Raw genomic sequence first — 24,487 nt, forward strand, 5'->3', positions numbered from 1 at the left:
ACACCATCGCAGCTACTACGCCGACTGCGTACATTAGCGAGCAACGTGGTCAGTGACGACATTTTGCGGAATATTTGGCTATCGCGCCTGCCACCCGACTCGCAGAAAATATTGACATTGTGTGCCGGCGATCTGAATGCACTCGCGCAAACCGCGGATAGCATAGCGGAAATGTATCCATCCGCATGCGTCGCAACAGTTTGATCACAACCTCGGGCAGATAATCTTGCCGAGCTACAAGCACAGGTCGCCGAGCTCACCCCGCAAGTAGCTGCATTACGGACCCAGACTACCAGCCGCCGATCTCGTAGCCACCGCTCACCAGGTAAGCGCAGCCGCTCACCTTCGTCAACAAGAATCTGTTGGTATCACCGACGGTATGGTTCAGAGGCGCGAAAGTGTAAACTGCTGTGTGAGCAGGAAAATTCAGCAGGAAGGCAGTGATGACGGCCATTGGCTCTCCAGACGGCAGCCGTCGACTGTTTGTAGCGGAACATAGCACAAAGTTACAGTACTTGGTAGACACGGGTGTTGAGTGTCAGTCTATCCATCTGCCTGTCTGCCACGTCGCAAATGTGATGACTGCCACCTTTTCGCAGCCAGTGGTTCCACAATAACAACGTATGGTCGTGTCACATTAGTTTTGAACCTGAACCTGCGGTGCAAATTTGAATGGCAATTTATCGTAGCAGATGTGACGCACTCTATACTTGGAGCGGATTTTTTATCATTGTATGGACTCCTGCCTGACCTCCATCACCGACGCCTTCTGGACACTACTAACAACCTAGCAAGCCAAGGTTGAGTGCATTGTGTGAAAGACACAGCAGTACGAGTGGTTACTGGTGATTCTCTAGTTGTATTTACTTAACTGTAACGCTGTCATCGCAACTCTAGGTGTGAGGCTCTGTTGTGGGAGGTGGATCTCCCCACCAGCAAAGACAATAGTAGTTCAGATGCTCAGGGGAGCAGCGAATGTGCATCACCTAGCTGAGTAGCGTTGTTGTCTGATGTAGTGTAGTGAAAGGACCCCGGCCCATATGAGTGGACTGTTCACAAAGCTGGTCCGACAGGCATCTGCCGCAATCAGACCCCACCATAGTGTACTGGGTCCAGCAACTGCAGTGCTCGAAGCGATGCTGAGCCATGTGCCAGACTCTCATATCAAAATGAGACAGAATCAGAGCTTTGTGAAGCAACAAAAGTATATAGCGGTCTGCACCCCAGCTGGTGTTACTGAGGCAACGAAGAGTATTTAGGTGTGACCAGTTTGTTTGCTTAAGCTGGTGAAGATGGTGAATCCACATCAAATGGGCATAGAAGACCAACCCCAAAAAAGGATAAGACTCCAGCACACTAAGCAGCTGATCGTTGAGAAAGGTTTCTAGCTGTGGATGGACAGTGACAGAAATACATGATGCACGTCTTGGTGGCTAAAGCCTGGAAGCCATGGGTGAGAGCTCAGGACTAGACCATTAGCGCAACACTCTGCAGTCAACATTTAGCAATAACCACAGTGAACGAGCAACAGTAAGTGCAAAAATAGTTACCATACAGGGAAGGTGACACTGTAGGCCCCACAACTGCAGCTAGACATTTAATAGCCACTATAAAAAGGAGCACATCCAATACAGAACGATGTGGGACCCCATTCTCTTGTATTGGGGGGGGGGGGGGGGGAGGGGGATACTGCAGGAAACCGGTATGACAAGACGTTCTGGACAAAACCTGGGAATGGGCCCCAGAGGCTCCACTCATGTAGGGTAACAAGGATGTGATGACACTATGCGGTGTCATAAACCTTTTGCAGGTCCAAGAAAATGGTGATAAAGTGTTGGCGCTGGACAAAAGCTGAATGGATAGTAGACTCCAGGCAGACCAGATTGTCAGCAGTAGTATGACCTTGACGGAAACTGCCCTGGTATGGAGCCAAAGGAACCAAAGACTCAGGGTACCAACACAGCCTCTGGCTCACCATATGCTGGAGCAATTTGCAAAGAACATTATTGAGACTAGCTGGACGACAGCTGTCCATCTGAAGGTGATATTTACCTGGTTTCAGTACTGAGACTATCACATTGTCACGCCTTTGCTCCAGATATCGTTGGAAATGGCTAGAACATGACATTGGAAGTCCAGCAATAGGTATGGAGCATTTGGCTGTGGATTGGTCTGGCTCTGGATCCCTGTCAGAACAAAGGTATAGGGCACTGAGGAGTTCTTGCTCACTGAACAGAGTATTATATGGTTCTCTGTGATGTGTAGTGAAAGGTAAGTGAACTTGCTCCACCCTCTGTTTGAGAACACAAAATGCAAGTTGATAATTCTCAGATGCAGAGGCTCTAGCATAATTCATAGCAACGTATTCAGCGACCACATCTGAGTCAGTGCAGACAATACCATTCAGTGAGGCATCAGGTGCACCTGTGGTATACTGGCGTCCACAGATACATCAAACATTTGCCCAGATCTGCGAAGAAGGGGCATGCAATCCGATGATTCAAATGGCTCTGAGCACTATGGGACTCAACTGCTGTGGTAATAAGTCCCCTAGAACTTAGAACTACTTAAACCTAACTAACCTAAGGACATCACTCACATCCATGCCCGAGGCAGGATTCGAACCTGCGACCGTAGCGGTTGTGCGGTTCCAGACTGTAGAGCCTTTAACCGCTCGGTCATGCTGGCCGGCTGCAATCCGATGGTAGTAACCTACAGTTCCCAGCACTCTAGTTTCTGTCGTTTTATTAGATGGCAGACCTGGGCACAGTGCCATTTAAAGGCAATGAAGTGCTCTGTTGATGTATGTGCCTTATGTTTTTGGAGAGTCCATCGGTTTCTGAAGTCCACCAAGTACCATCTTCCAATGGGGGGATCCCAAGGAACAAGGGTTCGCTAAGTCTATGGCCGACAGAATGGCTGCTGTTGTGCTCTGGGCAACCACATCTATACCTCCATGTGATGAGTGCTTAGGATGACAGCACAGGCAAAAGCATTCCAGTTACCACTGTTGAGAGACTATATGGGTAGATGTCCAGGTGAGTGATGGTGACATGACAATCAGAAGATGATCACTGTCACATAGGCCACCATGAAGTTTCCACAGGATGGAAGGGAGAAGGCTAGAGATGCAAATGCCAAGATCAATGGTTGAATAACATCCAAATGCTGGACAAAAGTGGGAGCACCTGTATTCAAGAGACAAAGATCAATCTCTGTGACCAAAGTTTCGTTAGCTTTACTGTGGCCAGTGGTCATAGTTACACCTCACAAAGGGTTGTGGACATTACAGTCAGTCAAAATGAAGAAGTGTGGTGGGAGCTGAGAAATCAGTGCAGACTATGTAGTTTGAGACAGTTTGCCATCAGAAGGGAGATACACATTACAGGTGGTAAAATCCAGAAACATCCTTACACGAACAGCCACAGCTTCAAATTTGTAGTAAGTGGCAAGTGTTTGCTGTAGACAGAAAACTCCACCCAACGTTCTACCATAGACAGCTCGATTAATAAAGCAGCCCAAATAGCTATGGAGGGTAGGAGTTTAAAACACTGAGAGCCAAGTTTCCTGGAGCACAAGGCAGAAAGCAGGGAAAATACATATGAGATATAGCACAGGCAGGCGTTGGGAAAAAAAGATCCAGTTCCACTGGAGGATCATGCTGTCAGTTGTTGTTGTTGTGGTCTTCAGTCCTGAGACTGGTTTGATGCAGCTCTCCATGCTACTCTATCCTGTGCAAGCTTCTTCATCTCCCAGTACCTACTGCAACCTACATCCTTCTGGATCTGCTTAGTGTAGTCATCTCTTGGTCTCCCTCTACGATTTTTACCCTCCACGCTGCCCTCCAGTAATAAATTGGTGATCCCTTGATGCCTCAGAACATGTCCTACCAACCGATCCCTTCTTCTAGTCAAGTTGTGCCACAAACTCCTCTTCTCCCCAATCCTATTCAATACCTCCTCATTAATTATGTGATCTACCCATCTAATCTTCAGCATTCTTCTGTAACACCACATTTCGAAAGCTTCTATTCTCTTCTTATCCAAACTATTTATCGTCCATGTTTCACTTCCATACATGGCTACACTCCATACAAATACTTTCAGAAACGACTTCCTGACACTTAATTCTATACTCGATGTTAACAAATTTCTCTTCTTCAGAAACGCTTTCCTTGATATTGCCAGTCTACATTTTATATCCTCTCTACTTTCACCATCATCAGTTATTTTGCTCTCCAAATAGCAAAACTCCTTTACTACTTTAAGCGTCTCATTTCGTAATCTAAAACCCTCAACATCACCCGACTTAATTCGACTACATTCCATTATCCTCGTTTTGCTTTTGTTGATGTTCATCTTATATCCTCCTTCAAGACACTATCCATTCCATTCAACTGCTCTTCCAAGTCCGTTGCTGTCTCTGACAGAATTACAATATAATCGGCGAACCTCAAAGTTTTTATTTCTTCTCCATGGATTTTAATACCTACTCCGAATTTTTCTCTTTTTTCCTTCACTGCTTGCTCAATATACAGATTGAATCACATCGGGGAGAGGCTATAACCCTGCCTCTCTCCCTTCCCAACCGCTGCTTCCCTTTCATGCCCCTCAACTCTTATAACTGCCATTAAGTTTCTATACAAATTGTAAATAGCCTTTCGCTCCCTGTATTTTACCCCTGCCACCTTCAGAATTTGAAAGAGAGTATTCCAGTCAACATTGTCAAAAGCTTTCTCCAAGTCTACAAATGCTAGAAACGTAGGTTTGCCTTTCCTTAATCTAGCTTCTAAGATAAGCCGTAGGGTCAGTATTGCCTCACGTCTTCCAATATTTCTACGGAATCCAAACTGATCTTCCCCAAGTTCGGCCTCTACTAGTTTTTCCATTCGTCTGTTAAGTATTCGTGTTAGTATTTTGCAGCCGTGACTTATTAAACTGATAGTTCGGTAATTTTCACATCTGACAACACCTGCTTTCTTTGGGATTGGAATTATTATATTCTTCTTGAAGTCTGAGGGAATTTCACCTGTCTCATACATCTTGCTCACTAGATGGTAGAGTTTAGTTAGGCCTGGCTCTCCCAAGGCTGTCAGTAGTTCTAATGGAATGTTGTCTACTCCCGGGGCCTTGTTTTGACTCAGGTCTTTCAGGGCTCTTTGAGACTCTTCACACGGTATCATATCTCCCATTTCATCTACATTCTCTTCCACTTCCATAATATTGTCCTCAAGTACATCGCCCTTGTATAGACCCTCTACATACTCCTTCCACCTTTCTGCTTTTCCTTCTTTGCTTAGAACTGTGTTTCCATCTGAGCTCTTGATATTCATACAAGTGGCTCTCTTTTCTCCAAAGTTCTCTTTAATTTTACTGTAGGCAGTATCTATCTTACCCCTAGTGAGATAAGCCTCTACATCCTTACATTTATCCTCTAGCCATCCCTGCTTAGCCATTTTGCACTTCCTGTCGATCTCATTTTTGACACATTTGTATTCCTTTCTGCCTGCTTCATTTACTGCATTTTTATATTTTCTCCTTTCATCAATTAAATTCAATATTTCTTCTGTTACCCAAGGATTTCTACTAGCCCTCGTCTTTTTACCCACTTGATCCTCTGCTGCCTTCACTACTTCATCCCTCAAAGCTACCCATTCTTCTTCTACTCTATTTCCTTTCCCATTCCTGCCATTTCTTCCCTTACGCTCTCCCTGAAACTCTGTACAACCTCTGGTTTAGTCAGTTTATCCAGGTCCCATCTCCTTAAATTGCCACCTTTTTGCAGTTTCTTCAGTTTTAGTCTACAGTTCATAACCAATAGATTGTGGTCAGAGTCCACATCTGCCCCTGGAAATGTCTTACAATTTAAAACCTGGTTCCTAAATCTCTGTCTTACCATTCTATAATCTATCTGATACCTTTTAGTATCTCCAGGGTTCTTCCATGTATACAACCTTCTTTTATGATTCTTGAACCAAGTGTTAGCTATGATTAAGTTGCCGTCCAGGGTGGCCGAGCGGTTCTAGGCGCTACAGTCTGGAACCGCGAGACCGCTACGGTCGCAGGTTCGAATCCTGCCTCGGGCATGGATGTGTGTGATGTCCTTAGGTTAGTTAGGTTTAACTAGTTCTAAGTTCTAGGGGACTAATGACCTCAGCAGTTGAGTCCCATAGTGCTCAGAGCCATTTTTAGTTAAGTCCCATTGTGCTCAGAGCCATTTCAATCATTTGATTAAGTTGTGCTCTGTGCAAAATTCTACCAGGCGGCTTCCTCTTTCATTTCTTACCCCCAATCCATATTCACCTACTACGTTTCCTTCTCTCCCTTTTCCTACTACCGAATTCCAGTCACCCATGACTATTAAATTTTCGCCTCTCTTCACTATCTGAATAATTTCTTTTATTTCATCATACATTTCTTCAATTTCTTCGTCATCTGCAGAGCTAGTTGGCATATAAACTTGTACTACTGTAGTAGGCATGGGCTTCGTGTCTATCTTGGCCACAATAATGCGTTCACTATGCTGTTTGTAGTAGCTTACCCGCATTCCTATTTTTTTATTCATTATTAAACCTACTCCTGCATTACCCCTATTTGACTTTGTATTTATAACCCTGTATTTGCCTGACCAAAAGTCTTGTTCCTCCTGCCACCGAACTTCACTAATTCCTACTATATCTAACTTTAACCTATCCATTTCCCTTTTTAAATTTTCTAACCTACCTGCCCGATTAAGGGATCTGACATTCCACGCTCCGATCCGTAGAACGCCAGTTTTCTTTCTCCTGATAACGACGTCCTCCCGAGTAGTCCCCGCCCGGAAATCCGAATAGGGGACTATTTTACCTCCGGAATATTTTACCCAACAGGACGCCATCATCATTAACCATACAGTAAAGCTGCATGCCCTCGGGAAAAAATACGGCTGTAGTTTCCCCTTGCTTTCAACCGTTCACAGTACCAGCACAGTAAGGCCGTTTTGGTTAGTGTTACAAGGCCAGATCAGTCAATCATCCAGACTGTTGCCCCTGCAACTACTGAAAAGGCTGCTGCCCCTCTTCAGGAACCACGCGTTTGTCTGGCCTCTCAACAGATAGCCCTCCATTGTGGTTGCACCTACGGTACGGCTATCTGTATCGCTGAGGCACACAAGCCTATCCACCGATGGCAAGGTCCATGGTTCAGTGCAGAAAGCAGGGAAAACACATATGACAAATAGCACAGGCAGGTGTTGGGAGAAAATATCCAGTTCCACTAGAAGATCATGCTGTCAGTATACTTTGGGAATGTGAAGGGACCAAGGAGGCAGGTATGCCCTAGGGTCGTCTGCTGCTAATGGTTGTGAGGATACGTTATCGATACACATCAGTTTTGAATAGGGTTGTGTGGGGAGGTTTCAGTGCCACAGGGGCCACCAGGAACTCTGTATTGTGCACAGAGTCAGAAAATGGGGAGTCCAGTGGTGTGGAAACCTCCAGAACCTCCTATGTCTTGGAGATCTTCTTTTTTTGCCCTCTTCTCCCTGGATGATTCTGATGTTCGTGAGGGTTTGTCTGGCCTAGTTTCAGGGACAGAGGAGGAATCTGAAGGCCTACAACCAGCAACATGTGGCACCTTCAACCACTGGCTGGTCCACAGCAGAATCCTGGGAAGGGAGCATCCAGAGAAACCACTTCCTGAGGAGAGATGCTGGGTGATGCTTCCCCTGCTGGAGGCTGAATAATGATGTCCCAGTGGGTGGGGAATCAAAACTCCCAAAGTGGGTGAGAGCAAGCATTAGCAGGAGCGCGTCCAATAACCAAGGGAACAGGTGTAGTGAAGTGGGCCCAAAGGTCCAACATAGAAGGCATGAAGAGGAATTTTACTGTGTTGCTTGAGGGTTTCCCGACGGACATGTATATATGGTTCTCGGGCGAGACGTCGGATGTCATAGTGAAAACTCCACAATATTTCATCAGCTCAATTGGCCGACATCTTCAGGTGCGAAGAACACACTGCTAAGGCAGGACCAGAGCCCCCTATTTATGCCAGTCTTAGGCAGGAAGTGCGCATGCATGGAGGCGCCAAATTCGATGGCCAATAGCGACGATATCAACCGATAGCTGGAAGGACAGCAACGTCACATACAGGATGAAGAACCAAAGACTTCGGCACACGCGCGCAGGCTGTCACTGCTCCTCTGCGCTGCCATCGGCCGCCCCAGCGACCTCTGTCGGAAGCCGCAAGCAAAAATGCGCGTCTACATATGCGCGTGACCATCCTCCCGTTGTCAACAGAATATTTGTGTTGCTGGCGAATCGTCATCCGTCGTATGACCGATAGTACTCCTCTCTGCTCGATGCGACTTCAATATGGCCATTGCTGGATCCCAAGCTGTACTGAGCTGAAAGCCCATGTCTCTGTTTACAAGATTCGTCGAACTACGTATTTCCACTGCTTCCTTAATAACACTGTCCCAGTACGAACTCGTCGGTGCGAGAATTTTGGTGTGTTGATAATTCATAAAATGGCCTGTACTGAGACAATGCTCGGCCGCTGCAGACTTATCTTGTTGCTCCAGACGAGTGTAGCGTCGGTGTTCAGTACATCTCTCTTCTACAGTGCGACAAGTTTGTCCGATGTACGACATGCCGCAGCCACAAGGAATCTCGTAAACACCGGGTCTTCTTAGGCCAAAGCTGTCCTTAGATGAGCCCAAGAGAGCTCTGAGTATTGCCGGCGGACGAAAGACACATTTAACTTTATACCTCCTCAATAATCTCCCTATTTTTGAAGAGAAAGCGCCGATGTATGGCAAGAAGACCATTTACCTCTGTTCTTCACCTTCTTCCAGATACTCACGTTGGGTAACCCGCTTCGGGTGTAAGGCATGGCGAATCTCCCGTTCGGAGTATCCATCTTGTTGAAAAGTGGTACACAAATGGAGTAGCTCATTGGATAAACTATCTGAATCTGATGTGGCTTTTGCAATGAAGTGGCGTACTTAGGACGTTGGTTCACAGTCTACGGCCGTCCTATCGCCCTCACCCCTGCCCTTAAGTACCTTGGCGTCACCCTTGACCGTCGCCTCTCCTGAACCCCCCAACTCCGGACAATCCAAGCCAAGGCACGCTCCCGACTCTGTCTCCTCATGCTCCTTTCTGGCTGTACATGGTGTCTGGACCCATCCACCATCCTCCACACCTATAAATCCGTCATCGGCCCTATCCTCTGCTACGCTCACCCTGCCTGGATCTCCGCTCCTCCTACATTTTACAAATCCCTTCAGATTCTTGAATGTCATGGTCTTCGCCTCACCTATCGCATCCGTCTCCCCTCCCCCATGTGGATCCTGTACAACTTTATTCCGTTCCCCCACCTCCTCCTTTTCCTCGAATGGATACTGATCCTCTACACCTCCCATAGACTCAATCCTTCTCACCCGCTTGTCCCTCCCATCCTCTCCCGCCCCACCCACTGCCGTGCCTGTATTTCCATGTCCCACCTGCTCTCCATCTCTCCACTCTCCCTACCCTCTCCAAAAGGTGGCTTCCGCCAGCTCCCCCTCCCTGATGATGCCCTCCTCCATCTACCCCTCCTACCAAATTTGATACTCCCCTCCCACTTCTTGTGTTTGTTCCTATGGGACCCTCTCTCCCTTCTCTCCCCCTTCCCTCCCTCCTCCATTTCTCCCCCTTCCTCCCTCGGGCTTCCCCTACCCCCATATCTTCATTCCTCCCACCATCTCCTCTGCCATTGGCATCTCTGCTGTCCCCTCTCCCTCCCCCACCACCTTCTTCCACTCTTGGCATTTCCCCAGACTCGCACATGTTAAGGGGACAATCGCGCGCCGGAAATCATCGCCATCGTTTTAGTGTATGTGCCATCGTGTTTGTGCCTCAGTGTTTTTCGCCGCCCACGCTCCATCGTTCACGTGTCGTCTCCATCATCAGTGTCCGTGTGCAGTGCCAACAGTTTCTTTAGTTGTCTTCGCATGTGAACACCTACGTGTTATTCGTTACTGTGTCTACTGTTTTTTGCCCCCCACTTTGTTCTGTATATTCTGTGTCTCCATTGTTTTTCTTTGTAAAACTTGTGGCTGAAGAGCAGCGTAGTGTGCTGCTGCCAGCCCACCTTATGTAAGGTGTTAAATAACAATAAAGAAAAGAAAACCTGCCTTAGCAGTGTGTTCGTCGCACCTGAAGATGTCGGCCAGTTGCGCTGATGAAATATTGTGGAGTTTTCACTATGACATCCGACGTCTCGCCCGAGAACCATATATACAGGAATTTTACTGTAGTGAGACAGGATAACATCATAGCAGCCGCAGCATATATCATTGTCATACACACAGGAAGCAAACAGTCATATTTCTTCTTGGTCTCCTGATAATCAAGTCAGTACAGAATCTTGTATTGTTGGATTTTCTTTTCTCTCTGAAAGACGATGCAGTCCAGTAATCAGGGGCAGTGATGCTCCCCACAGTTGACACAGATGGGAGGGAGTGTGGGGGGTGGGGGGGGGGGGGGGGAAGGGGAGAGGCAGTAAGAGCAGTCATTTGCAACTGACATCCACAATCCATATGGATGAATCTCAGGCATTTAAATCACGTCATCGGAGGGGGAAAATACACCATCAACTTGATCTTTTCAGGTACCGAGTTGCCTTCAGAGATCAAGATGAGGGCCCCAGTATCAACCCTATTGTCCTTTTGTCCCTTCTGAAGAGGACATAAAATGCACACCCAACACTCCAAACTGTCTTACAACTCGTCATCAATCTTGCAGGTGTGATCAAAAGTATCTGGACACTTATTAATGGGCATCAATAGACACTGCGTTTATGATGGCATGAACTCTGTTGGTGACAGTTAGGTATATTAAAACTTTTATGGTGGTTGATAGTTACAATAATATCACCCAGCTTGTCACAGACAAGCAGCGTCTGTGACTGAGCATTGGATGCCGTTTTAATCAGAAGTGAACCACTTTTCGTTTTCGAAAAAGCTGCTGTTTCCTGAGACCTGTTCTCAAGGTATTCACTAAATAATTATGGCTCTGAGGCCATAAAGAAATCCTCGTCAGTCCTAGAGCAAACAAATTATTGTAGGGAGTATTTCTCCTCTTATCTCTTAGCTCTACATTGCTTAGCCAGGGAAAGAAACATTGTGCGGTCATATCTTTCTGCATTGCAGTAATCCTTTCATTCAGAAGAGACTGCTGAAGAAGTGCAGCCACCAGCAGAAGAGAATTTGATCCGCTTCTTTTGCGAGTAATCCGCCTTGGTGCCACCCACTCCAAATGGGGGCTCTCCTCACAGCCGCCAAACAGCCACAGCCACGGCAACCTGGCCAGATAGCTGTCGCCCCGATCCCCATGCCACAGGCACAACGGGCGTGTACTACGTGACATACGCGGGGAGTTTTCTGCTTAGGCACCAATAGTTCGTTCCTTGCGTGGTCAGTAGACTACTACCATGCACGTACTTGACGGTCCTACTACAATGGGATGGTTATTGTGTTAGGTTTTGCGTGTATTGGTTTTGGCAGAAAGAAAAGATGCTAAGATAGAAGGACGCAAATGGTGGAGTGACTTCACTACACAATCCGCATTTATGTGAAATTTGGAAGAGGAACGGTAGGTCAAATTCAGCAATAGTCCTTTTGTCCCTTCTGAAGAGGACATAAAATGCACACCCAACACTCCAAACTGTCTTACAACTCGTCATCAATCTTGCAGGTGTGATCAAAAGTATCTGGACACTTACTAATGGGCATCAATAGACACTGTGTTTATGATGGCATGAACTCTGTTGGTGACAGTTAGGTATATTAAAACTTTTATGGTGGTTGATAGTTACAATAATATCACCCAGCTTGTCACAGGCAAGCAGCGTCTGTGACTGAGCATTGGATGCCGTTGTAATGAAGAATGAAATATTGTATAAAGTACCGGGAGAGAGAGAAAGAAAAAAAAAACTAGTATCCAAGATCATAAATAAAATCAAAGCATTAACGACACCCTCCGATAGAAAGGCAGACAGGGGAGAAGAACAGCTGAAGAGTAGACTTGCAGCAAAGAAAGGGAAGTAGCACTGCAAGGGCCAGAGCCCTGTGGTGGCCAAGCAACTACTGACAAAAGAAATGTGAGCTCTCTGTGGGATGTACACTATCTTATCAAAAATATCTGGATACCCATTAGTGGGCATTAGTAAAGGCTGTGACCATCCTTCTCCTTAAGACAGCAGGAACTCTTATTGACGACACTTTCAGTGAGGTGTCTGAAGTTCTATGTAAGAGCGGCAGCCCATTTTTCCTTAAGAGCCAAAACCAGAGACGATAGTGATTTTAATTTATATATTCATTGTCCTCATATGCCTGCCCTCCAATGTATCTAAAACATGCCATACCATACAGCAGTACACTGAAAATATTCTACATAATAGGATACATTTTTTCTTAGCTCTAATGATGCAATACGAAGATGTTAAACTATACAATAAACTTAACAATAAGCACATATATAAGGAAAACGTAAGTAATTAGAAAGAAAATAAGATGAAATTAGGTAATGAAACAAAAAGCGAAAGAATTAAAATATTTTGTGTTAATTCTTACGAGAATTTTTTTAGCTATTTGTGTATTGCGGCTACTTCGATACATCTTTGAGTTTCGTCTGCACTGAATGGGAAAACATGCTAACTTCTACCATGTGTAATCAATTGTCTAGTTTTTTAGCGACTTGGAAAACACTTCGAGTCATCAAAATTATTATAACTAGGAATAAATGTATTTATATTAATACTAAATTGCAGTTGAATACGCTCTTATTAACAAACTGCCGGCCGCAGTGGCCGAGCGGTTCTAGACACTTCAGTCCGGAACCACGCGACTGCTACGATCGCAGGCTCGAATCCTGCCTCGGGCATGGATGTGTGTGATGTCCTTAGGTTAGTTAGGTTTAAGTAGTTCTAAGTTCTAGGGGACTGATGACCTCAGATGTTAAGTCCCATAGTGCTCAGAGCCATTTGAATCATTAGCAGACTCCGCACAACATGTAACTCATCACGCAGTGTTTGTCTCTTCCTCACTATCGGTACTACTGCCGTCCTTTCATGCCTCCTCATCATTAGCATATTCCCGCTCACTCATCCCCTCCCTTCCGTTGATGTTTCTTATACGCGTATTTCTGTTTCTAAAAGCTGTTCTGAACTTGTTCAGCTCATTCCTAGATATATTACTCGTGACTATGTTCAGTAAATGGAATGTGTAAGCATATCTAATAAGGTATGTCATTTCGCTCTGAGGGGATTCATGTCTCCTAGCTTCCACTTGGAATGGGCATGCTTACGCTGCATGCTCTGGAGGTCCTAAATCACCACAGTCAGGCAGTGCTGGCGGTATCTTTCCTATTCTATGTATGTACTGGGGTGAGAACCGTCCTCTGTCGTAAAGTGAACCATACCTCCACTGGGGACTTTTGATTCATCCGAATTCTCTCTCTGATGTTTGGAAGTATACCCAGCATTCAGTATTTCCACTGTCCCAACCTATCTGCCATCCATCAAATGCCCAGTCTCTAAGATCTAACTTATCAGTTGTTCTGGAATCTTAATTTCATGTACTTCAACTACATTGTCCCGCTGCTAACAATATGCTGTGGCAAGATATCGAAGGTAGTGGATTTTGACGATGGGGTCTGGAGCGAAGTTAAAGCTCTAACTCATTCCAAACGTGTACAATTGGGTTCACATCGAGACCCTCTGTAGGCTATTGCATTTCAGGAACATTAATGTCCATAAATCATTGCCTTACAGATGCTGCTTTATGGCAGGCTGCACTGTCATGCTAATGAAATCGACCATCGTCTTCGAACTGCTCATCTACTGTACACTGTACACAGTGCTGTAAAACGCATTCGTATTCTCCCGCATGTAACTTAACCACGAAAAACACCCCTATACTGTAACACTACTTCCTCTGTACTTCACTGTTGGCACTACACACAATGGCAGGTAACGTTCTCTAGGCATTCGCCAAACCCAGACCCTACCATCGGGTTGCCGTAAGGTACAGCGTGATTCATCACTCCATATCACTTGCTTCCAGTCGTCTACTGGACAGTGGCGTCGCTCTTCGCACCACCACAAGCATCTCTTGGCAATGACGACACGAATCTGTGGCGTATGTACCCCATTATTTTTTTTAACTCCTTACGGACAGTAATACGAGGAAACTTATTACCGTACGAGTACCAAACTTGGTAGCATTAATGTCAAGGACATGGTGAAAAGAAATAATGCAGAATCAGATCAACTGAAACACTTTTAATGTGCTACAACGGTACATCGTACCATTACATACCGCTACGATTACTGCTTGTAGCATGGCTAGTAGTATGGCGCCCTTCAGCGCCGCAGAAAAGTCTGAAAGCGCAGGATTTCATTCTGCTCACAGAACGAAGCAGGTCCTTAGGTATGCTGGCTACCTCTGTTAATATGCTGCGCTTCAGATCAGCAAAAGTGTGAATGTTCCCCTGGTAAACACTGTCCTTCAGGTAGCCCCACAACCAGAAATCACAGGGAGTGAGATCAGGTGTTCGTGCAGGCTAAGCATTTGCAGACGATCGGCAGATAATCTGAGAGAAGCAGGTTAACTTCACGAGCGATGTTCGGTGGGGCCCCATCTTGCCTGAAAACTATTGAGTTAAATGGGTCTCTCTCCTGTAGGGCGTCCGCCCCTGGCACTGAGTGGTCAGTGCGACGGAATGTCATGCCTAACGGCCCGGCTTCGATTCCCGGCTGGATCGGAGATTTTTCTGGCTCAGGGACTGGGTGTTCTGTTGTGCTTATCATCATTTCATCCCCATCACACGCAAGTCGCCGAAGTGGCGTCATCTCGAAAGACTTGCACCAGGCGAATAGTCTAGCCGACGGGAGGCCCTAGCCACACGGCATTTCATTTCCTGCAGGGCGGGTATGACATGCTAGCGAAGCACAACGCAGTAGCGCTGGACAGTCACAGTGCACGTCTTTGAACGCCAGCCTGTTCAAAAAAGGAGCCAATAATGAACATAACCGTAAAGCCAAACAATACCGCTATGTGTTCACCATCCAGAGGAACTTCATGCATAGTGACTGAAGGTGAAGATCCCCACTCTCGGCAATTCCGTGTTTTAACCTCACCCATCAGAGAAAAATGAGCTTCTTCTGTCCATAGAATGGTCCAGGGCTAATCTTTGGCAACCTCAGTCCTTGGGAGGAAGTGTAGGGCGAAGTCAACACGTCGTTGCGAACGCTCCCGCACAATATGGATCTTGCACAGATACCATTTTAGAATGGTTCGAAGCACCTTACGTACAGTGGATCATAGGATGTTCAACTGTCGCGACACACCACGAGTACTGCCCGACGAACGGGAATTGCACGCAGCGTTGTCTGCCATAGCAACAGCGATTTCATCAACCACCTGTGGTGCAAACGGTCGTCGGCCTCTTCCCAGAGCGACGCCCAGTTCTCCAGTTGATTCGGACTACTTCATCATACTCGGCACAGCCGGTGCAGAAAGATGTCCCTTCCATAAACCTTTCAGCCGGCGATATTCTCGAAGTGCAGCCGCAGCATTACTGTTGTTTTGATAATGGAGCTTCACCAATAATGCCCTGCTCCTATTGTCCAAGCTCATGTTGGCAGGAAACAAGTGCACTGCGACTGGACGGGTGTGTGAGACTATGAATTATGATGACTTATCACGGCACCTGGTTGCCATAGTTGGAACTGGACGGTGGCGCTGTGATGCGTGGAAATCATGCAGCCCTTACTCTGGACACTAATGCTACACGTTTGGTACTCGTACAGTAGTTAGTTTCCGTGTTATAACGTGTTAAATAGGGAAAATTTAATTATAACGACCTGGGGACTGCTGATAGAACTTTGGAACTCGCGACTGATTCCTTCCTCGATGTCATGCAACTTTTACAACTGCCCTCCACAATACTTAACGGTCCCTGTCGGCTAGTAGATGAAGTCTGCCTGGTCTTGATTCAGATGCCGTTATTTCTTCGCGTTTCCACTTCACAATCACAACAGTCGACTTGGGTGCCTTTAGAACGGTTGAAATGTCTCTAATAGAACTGTGTCTCAGGTGACATACGGCGGCTAGTCCACGTTCGAAGGTACACTCTACTGACAACACATTACTCCCCGCCTCCTTTTATGTTGGCAAATCCGCCTCTCGTGACATCTATTGGTCAACTGTGCGTTGTATATTGGTCTCAGGACACTTTCTAAAAGATAGTACAATTTTAGTCTCTGATTTTGCACCCATTTTACCACTGAAGACAGATCGCCACTCATCTAGCGGATCGCGGTTTTGTTACCTTCACTTCTGGCACGTGGGTAAAGCTAAACACATGAGTGAGCGTCACCAAGTGTTCAAGGACACTCAGAACGCCATAAGCTCTACCTCCTTCCGCGTAGTTGGACGCGCCAGGCCTAGTAGCTGAAAGTGGAGATGTCGTTCCGCAGGTGGTGCACTGCCTGCAGTACGTCGCGGGCCTCCAGAACATTCTGCTGTCCGTGTTCTTCGACCTGTTCGTGCTGTGGCTGCATTTGCTGCTGTGCGCCCAGCTGCGCTACCTCGCCGAGAACCTGCGCCGCCTTCGCCGGGTTACAGACACGGACGAGCACAAGAAACTACTGTTTGCCTGTGTCGCGCATCACAGAGACCTCCTCAGGTACGTAGCCTTTGCGTGTTCTCCCCGATGTCTCCTAAGCCGGTTCCCCGATGTTTTCCTAGGAGCGCAAACTCCACTGCAGAGTGACAATCTCATTCTGGAAACGTCCCCCAGGCTGTGACTTAGCCATGTCTCCACACTATCCTTTTTTTCAGGAGTGCTAGTCCTGCAAGGTTCGCAGGAGAGCTTCTGTAGCGTTTGGAAGGTAGGAGACGAGGTACTGGCGGAAGTAAAGCTCTGAGGACAGGGCGTGAGTCGTGCTTGGGTAGCTCAGATGGTAGAGCACTTTCCCGCGAAAGGCGAAGGTCCCGAGTTCGAGTCTCGGTCCGGCACAAATTTTTAATACGCCAGGAAATTTCATAGGAGCGATACTGTTGCACCGTGTAGTACGTCATGCGTCCAACGAAAAGCGTCGTCTCCTTGTCAGTGACAAAATAGTGAAGGTGTTTTCCGATAGAGAACAATGCGTAGTGCGCCAGAACTTCACGTGAAGTGTGACAGGCCAACTAGCTGTAAACGAGTCTAATCCGTTGCATGCAGCGTTCTAGTGAAACGGTTGCTGGTTCAAATGTTTCAAATGGCTCTGAACACTATGGGACTTAACTACTGAGGTCATCAGTCCCCTACAACTTAGAACTACTTAAACCTAACTAACCTAAGGACATAACACACATCCATGCCCGAGGCAGGATTCGAACCTGCGACCGTAGCGGTCACGCGGTTCCAAACTGAAGCGCTTAAAACCGCACGGCCACACCGGCCGGCGAAACGGTTGCTGCAAGACGGTCAAATTCATAAGCAAATAACAAAAAACTACAGGTGCGTTTCAAGATCGAGGAAACTAAGTTGTTAACTCACGCAGTGTCAAAAGCATATTGCTGTTTCTTTTTCAGCGCTTCGTATAAGTGTGGAGCAAATTATCCTCTTCTTCATCGTCACTTACCAGTTTAGTTATCAGCAAACTCAGGAGTTTCCTTTTCTTTTACCCCTAGCGATCCATCAACGGTCTATCTTAACATCATCGTTAAATAAAAACACTTTATTTGAACGCTCTTTCCAGAATGCACGTGTGGACTGAATACTTAATGTGCTTGCGGTTTCATTTTCTAGGAAAACGCAAATTCACAACTTATTTACGTTTTGCGTCCGTGCAGACGCAAAACTCTCCGTCCTGTTCGCACTGGCAAAAATCGTTTGTTCTAATAGGCGCACGTAGTTGCTTCCAGTGAACAACCAGCCTAGCCCCTCTTACACGAGGACTGAATGTACAGCACCGCCCCTGGCGTATTATTCCTGTACTGAGTAACTTCTGTCGCGTGTAATCGTTCACGTCAACCCCAAAATTGTGTTGTGAGAGCTGTCTGCAGCGCAGTTTGGCACGTCAACGGTACAGTTAAGTTTATGAAGTCGAAATTACGGACTGAATTAAGGGACTAGCAGTGACAATAGAGTTTCTTAATACCAAAGCAAAATATAAAGAGGGTGTTCTTGACAAAAGTAGTGTGATAAATTCTCCATGCCGCTGAGAACTGAAGGGGTACGAAAAGTGTCGTCCAAACATTTCACAATACCAACATATATTTGCTCGACAAAGTATGTGCCATCCCTACAGACACATCAAATAATATTTAGACGACAGTAAATAGCGCCTTTCTACTTTATCCTTTGTGTCTTATTTCTTACGTGCAGCCGGCCGAAGTGGCCGAGCGGTTCTAGGCGCTACAGTCTGGAACCGCGCGACCGCTGCGGTCGCAGGTTCGAATCCTGCCTCGGGCATGGATGTGTGTGGTGTCCTTAATTGAATTAGGTTTATGTAGTTCTAAGTTCTAGGGGACTGATGACCTCAGAAGTTAAGTCCCATAGTGCTCAGAACCATTTGAATCATTTCTTACGTGCAAAATAACATCAAGGATTTTCGTCCTTCAGTAGATCTGACGTTTTTACTGTTGAATCAGTTTTCATTAAAAAATTATTTATTTACATTTTTATTTATAAATATTGTGAAACGTGAATATTTGTTTGGTTCCATAAATTTGGTCGCTCTTGAAGGAAAAATATTACCTCTCCGTGCAATCTTTGCAATGTGTCACGAAACAAAGCAACCAGAAAAATATTGATAGGAAATAAAAGCACAAAATCCGTTATTATACCATGAGTGAGCATAGTGAGAATAGATCAACTTCCTATGTTAGCGGACGACACCAAACTCCATTGTATATGGATGTGCAAAGGCACTTGCAAATGGCAGTAAACAAAAGCACGGTGAGTCGTTGGGCGAGGCGCCTATTGCCGCAACAAAGTCGTGCAGACCTGTCCGATCTCCCGCGTGCCCGCCGGCCGCACACAGTCGTGACTCCTCCAAAGTGTTCGTCGCCACATAAATGCAAACGAACTTCTCCTTCCTGACAACGCGAAGTCTCACGTAAGTTTTCTCACCGAAGAAGACCTCACAAAACTTCATTGAGTTGTTCTTCCTTATCCAGCCTACAGCCGAATCTCGCACCTTCCGACTTCCATCTCTTTGGCTCTATGAAGGATGGGCTCCACAGGAAGCAGTACGTGGATGATGGGGAGGTTATTGAGGTAGCAAGACGTTGGTTCTGACGTCGACCAGTAGAGTGGTACCATGCGGGTATACGTGGCCTTCTAGTAAGGTGGCCAAAGGCAGTCGCATTGAACGGAGATTATGCTGAAAACTAGAGTTTTGTAGCGAAAAGAGTGCGGAATAATACAGTGCATTGGAATCATAAATAAAAGCAATTTGCATTCAGAAAAAAATCTTACGTTACTTTTTGGATGCCCCTGACGCTTGGCAGATTGAGTGTAAGAAAAATGAAGATTGTCATGGAAAAGAAGTGGGCAGAGGAACAGTAAATAATCATGAGATGTATTGAAATATGCAGAAAATATCAAAAGCAGTGACAAAGCAAAAGTTTAATGTTTTTTACCATTTCCCTGGAATAAATGATAACTGACTAAACAATAGATATATTTCTGGCATTTCTGCCAACGTTAAGTAAACAACAGCCTGAAGCAGTGCAATAAGAAAGGAGTTCAAAGCTCTTAAATAAATAATGTAACTAGAAAATTTTAACGGTTACAACGTTAATGAGCTAAGATGCTACGAAGGTATAAAGAACACAGGAAAAAAGGAAGGCAGTGGCAAACCACCTCTGCTAGGACCTTGCCTACTTCAGCGGAGCGGGTCTCCCGCATCGTCCCCTACGCTCTGTCAAGGAGTATGGGACTTCATCAACACCATCATCAGAAGCAATATGGGGGAAAAGTCCTGGAAACTTAAGTAGCAACAACGAAAGAAATTGTATAAAGTGCTATGTGATCTAGAGTAATGAAAATGAAGATAAAAATAAAAAACAAACAGCAAATGTTGAATAGTGACATGTCAAACTCTTGTGCAGGGCTATAAATTGATGTGTAATAATGTTTCCTAAATAAAAATTTCTATGGCCTTCTTTGTGTGTGTTACAGCACAATCCAAGAGCTCAATTCATGCGCAGGTCCCAGCTTCTTCCTCCAGTGCTTCGAGAATACAATCCGCATGTGCATGATTGCTTTCATGGCCACAACAGTAAGCTATCTTACACTATTTTTTATAAATGCCCAAATTTCTTTTTGAGTTGTTTTTAATATTCACAAAGCAGCGAAATCTGGAAACATTTGCACGCTTACAATCATCTAGGGCTTCGTTTTTCAAAACCGTCTAGTGTTTCTTTGATAAAGTGTCGTGTTCACAATTGCTCATCGTCATTAGCTACCACATTGAATATTTAGTTCACACATGACAAATAATTGTGTTGAGAATAATTTCTTTATGTTCTTGTGAAATTTCCAAGATTATTATTAAAAGTGTACTTGGTATTAGTATTATCACATGCAGTTTGCTGTACTCCGCGTCATGTATCGCGGGCTCATTACCAGTGCAGGATCATTGAGCAGCGAGTGTCTAGGCTGCAAGCTAAAAACGAAATTCAAAAAGTCTTTGTTTTAATACTATGGTGCGCAGAGGATGTATGTGTAATTATTAGAACGCGGACATTTAGGTTAAACCCTCTCTTTTCCTGAGTTCCTAGTTGCAAATAAACTTGTACTTTCGCGTTTCATTACAAATTAAACTCGAAACCGTTAATTTTACAGCATCTAAAGCGGCTCATTTCGAAGTTAATGCTTATTTTTGTTTATTTTTGCTTTAAAATCATAGAAGTTACCTGTATCTTAAAGAGACATAAAATACATGTATTTCCAGAAGATCACAATTGCGTACAAGAATCGAAGATAAGAGAACTGAAGGCGATATATATATATATATAAACCTGTAGCACATAGAATCCTGACCAGCTGCCTGTCTCTACAAAGAATAGGCTTTGAACTGACCTCACATGAAAAAAAAATAGATATTGACAGGGGAAAGTTAAAACTGCCTAGTAAAAAAAAAAAAAAAAAAATCCTCGCCTCTCTCTTTTGTTATTCACTGACTCTCACTGTAGGAAAGCGAGGCAAATGTTTGCTATCCAACCGCCAAACTAATGTAATACGTAGCGTATCAATGAACGTAGGAAGTGTCATTGTTCAAAATCTATTCTAGTTCCAGTGCGCGAAAATAGTTCAACGGAAGAAAAGAGCTAGTTCCAAGTTTTCTGATGTAAGGCTGTGCTGCCAAAGTTACCGTACAATACGACAGAAGTAAAAAATAATTTTCTACCAAGCACGCAACAAAGCGGTCAGTTGTTAATTTTTTTATGCGTTTTACTTTTTCTTGTCAGTTCAGTATTGCGAATTTCTTCTCACATCTTTCGACACCAGAGCATTTGTGAAGCAGATTATTTTGTAAATTTTATTTAAAATTGTAGTAAGAGACACCGGGACTCAATTGAACACTTTTATTACAACTCCTACACTGCTGAGTTCAGTTTTGATAGTGAAAAGGAAAGGTAAGTAATCTGAAAATGTCGTACCTATAGGACAAAGCATGATTTTTTTTAAAAAATGGCACGCATTTTATTATTTTAAAGTTTTGTGTTGTAACAAAAATCTTTTTTCAATACAGGATAGTTGGAAAACTTAAACTGCTAAACTGTGATGTATGTTTTTTATTTTATTTTGCTAAAATTAGGTACCGTTGACCCTCAAAAATACCAAGTATATTTTATACACACTTCTATATAGCATCTTCTTTCTTACATTAGGTTTCCAGTGATAAAGAACCCTACTTAACTCAACATAAAGATGGAGCGTTACATATGGCAAATGTTCAGGTATACCAAAACTGAAACAAACGCCTATAATAAAGACATCTGGTGAATCCACCAAAAACAACCGATTCTGTAGTGATATGTGTCGTGCTATTTGGACAACAAGTGCCCCTTTTTGAAAAACTAGAAAGTCCTGTTTCCAAAGGTTTTCTTTATAAGTACTGTCATCAGTCTGTTCCTGCAGAGTCAGCGTTGCGTAAAAATTATGTGGATTCAACTTACACTAACGCATTGCACAGAATCCGAGAAGATATTATGGAGTCTTAAATATGGTTTTCTGCTGATAAAACTACTGACAGTCTTGGCAGGTACATTGCAAATCTGATTGTTTGCAAGATGCACCTTCCAGGGGTTATTTCATTTGTTCAAAACAACTCCAAAAAACTAACTAAGAAACAATTGCACACTTTGTCAACAATGGGCTCATGAAGGTGCTATACCTAATGTGACCATTTATTTATTTGTTTTTGCAAGAGCGGAACGCCTGCAGAATTTAGGAAAAAACTTATTTTACTATTTATAATTTATCCAAAAATAAGGATATGATAAAAACGTAGTAATTATATATAATTTGAATTAATCAACATTAAATTGCAGTTGCAGGGGCATTTGTTTAATATTTGTCGGCGGAGGAAACCAGTTTCAAAACGTCGAGTCCAGTTTTCAAGTTGAATTGGAGCTTAACACATAATTTGCTGATGTTAGTCTTGGTAATCAAACTGACTTTCATATCTGCCACATTTAAATGTGTTCTGTCACTTACCCACATCTTATTCGTTAGAGTAAAAACTCTTTCAACAGGTGCGTTACTTCCAGGCAAACATGAAATGTATTGAATTCTTGTACGAAATTCCGCACAGTTCAGATTGTTCTCACGGACATGTGTGAACAACTCCACCAGATGGTCTTCAGTAGCAACATTTTTAGCGTTCCAGCTTGGTATTTTTTCATCTGTGACGCAGTTCGAAACAAGCGAAAACTCATTGAACACGTTCGTATGTTGGTCGCTGCTAAGAAATCTTTGTGTAATCAGCAAGTCTGTTACATTCTGTATTTCTTTTTCCCATGTAGGTACTTTTGTCAAACTTGCCCGATCAAACACTTCTAAGTTTCCACTAAACTGACACACAGAACCAAGTATTGTTTACTAGTCTTATAAAATTCAGCCGCCGCAACTTCTACGTTCTGAACAACAGCGTCATTTTCTTGTAATTTTGTTATATGATTACGGGCGGTGTGGAGAAGAAAAAGCGAAATATCTCTACGTGCCATATCTCGGAGACATTATGCTTCATTTTTTAACACCGTCTGATGGAAACTCACTGCCTGTGCATGCGAAAACTATAATCAAATACAATATTTTCGAAAAATGTTTTTAAAATATTTGAGCTTTTATCAATACACCGAAAATACCTTTTTAAGGGCTGACATATTTTTAAAATTCCTTCAAGCTCCGGCTTTAACGGGAGCTACCTTGTTTTGCTGTAGCCCAGCAGTCTCTGCTGCTCTGTGTCATTGGAATCATAGAACCCTTTGAGAACTTCCACCCGAACGCTGTAGCTGTAAAAAAATTAGTAAATTTTCACAACGATACATCCGAAGTTCCTATGGAGACAATCTGAAGCTGTTTTGATCGCGTTGTGAAGTGTATGCGCTCGACATCGAATCCCAATGAGTCGCCTGCCGAGTGATAGGTTCAATTTTGCGTAAACATCGTTACTCCCTTTTTGTCTCCTGCAAAATTGCAGTTAGTATTGTCTCCACAAAGTGGCACAATTTTCTTACTTAAATAATTGTACGATAAAATACGCTTGAAATAATCGACAACAGTATCCGATGTTTCAGCAGGGTGCTCTTGAAACTCTAAAATCTTGATTTTCACACCTTCATAAAGTAAAAAATATCGAATCAAAACAGGAATAATTTTACTGAGCCATGATCTGAAGCATCCGTTAATAAAGAAATGCAGTGGGCTTCACAAAGATGCTCTATCAGTTCATCCAGCACAGCACATTTACTACAATAACCTGGACTTTTGTACCAGCACATCTATTTTTTTTCTCAAAACATGTTTGGATTAAATTAGCGGCACAGTCATTTGAGCGAAAGCTGTGGTTTTCTTGAATCGTGTGATACGCCCATGCAGCTTCCGCTGCAGCTACATCAAAATCCTTCAATGTCCGCATATCGGTTCTATCGAAAAAAAAGGGGGGGGGCAAGAAAGCATTTGACGGGATGAAAGCAACAGCTTGATCGAAAAGGCTGTATTTTTCCGATTTTAAATGTTTCTAGATATCGCTAGCACCATCATGAGCAACACTTAAATCAGTACGATACTTTTCACACGTAACATCAGATGCATCACTCCTTTGTTTTATATATGTATACTTATTTTGCAAAGAACAGTAATGTTAAAGTCATACTTGCGTTTAGGCATTTACAAACACGAAACGTTGAATGAGCTTTTTGATTGTGCACGCGCGCCCTAACATTCCAATACAAGCTA

General features: G+C 44.2%; 1 protein-coding gene across 1 annotated transcript in view; it reads left to right on the forward strand.

Annotated features, from left to right (window-relative positions):
* LOC126484877 (odorant receptor 4-like) overlaps positions 1-24,487 on the forward strand; it is an 81,636-nt gene that overhangs the window by 324 nt on the left and 56,825 nt on the right. Inside the window, exons 2-3 of the mRNA XM_050108473.1 lie at positions 16,503-16,711; positions 20,201-20,300. Coding sequence (XP_049964430.1) covers positions 16,503-16,711; positions 20,201-20,300 — 309 coding nt within the window. The remainder of the gene's footprint in view (positions 1-16,502; positions 16,712-20,200; positions 20,301-24,487) is intronic.

The sequence above is a fragment of the Schistocerca serialis genome, chromosome 6 (genome assembly GCF_023864345.2).
Source record: "Schistocerca serialis cubense isolate TAMUIC-IGC-003099 chromosome 6, iqSchSeri2.2, whole genome shotgun sequence".
Classification (NCBI taxonomy): domain Eukaryota; kingdom Metazoa; phylum Arthropoda; class Insecta; order Orthoptera; family Acrididae; genus Schistocerca; species Schistocerca serialis.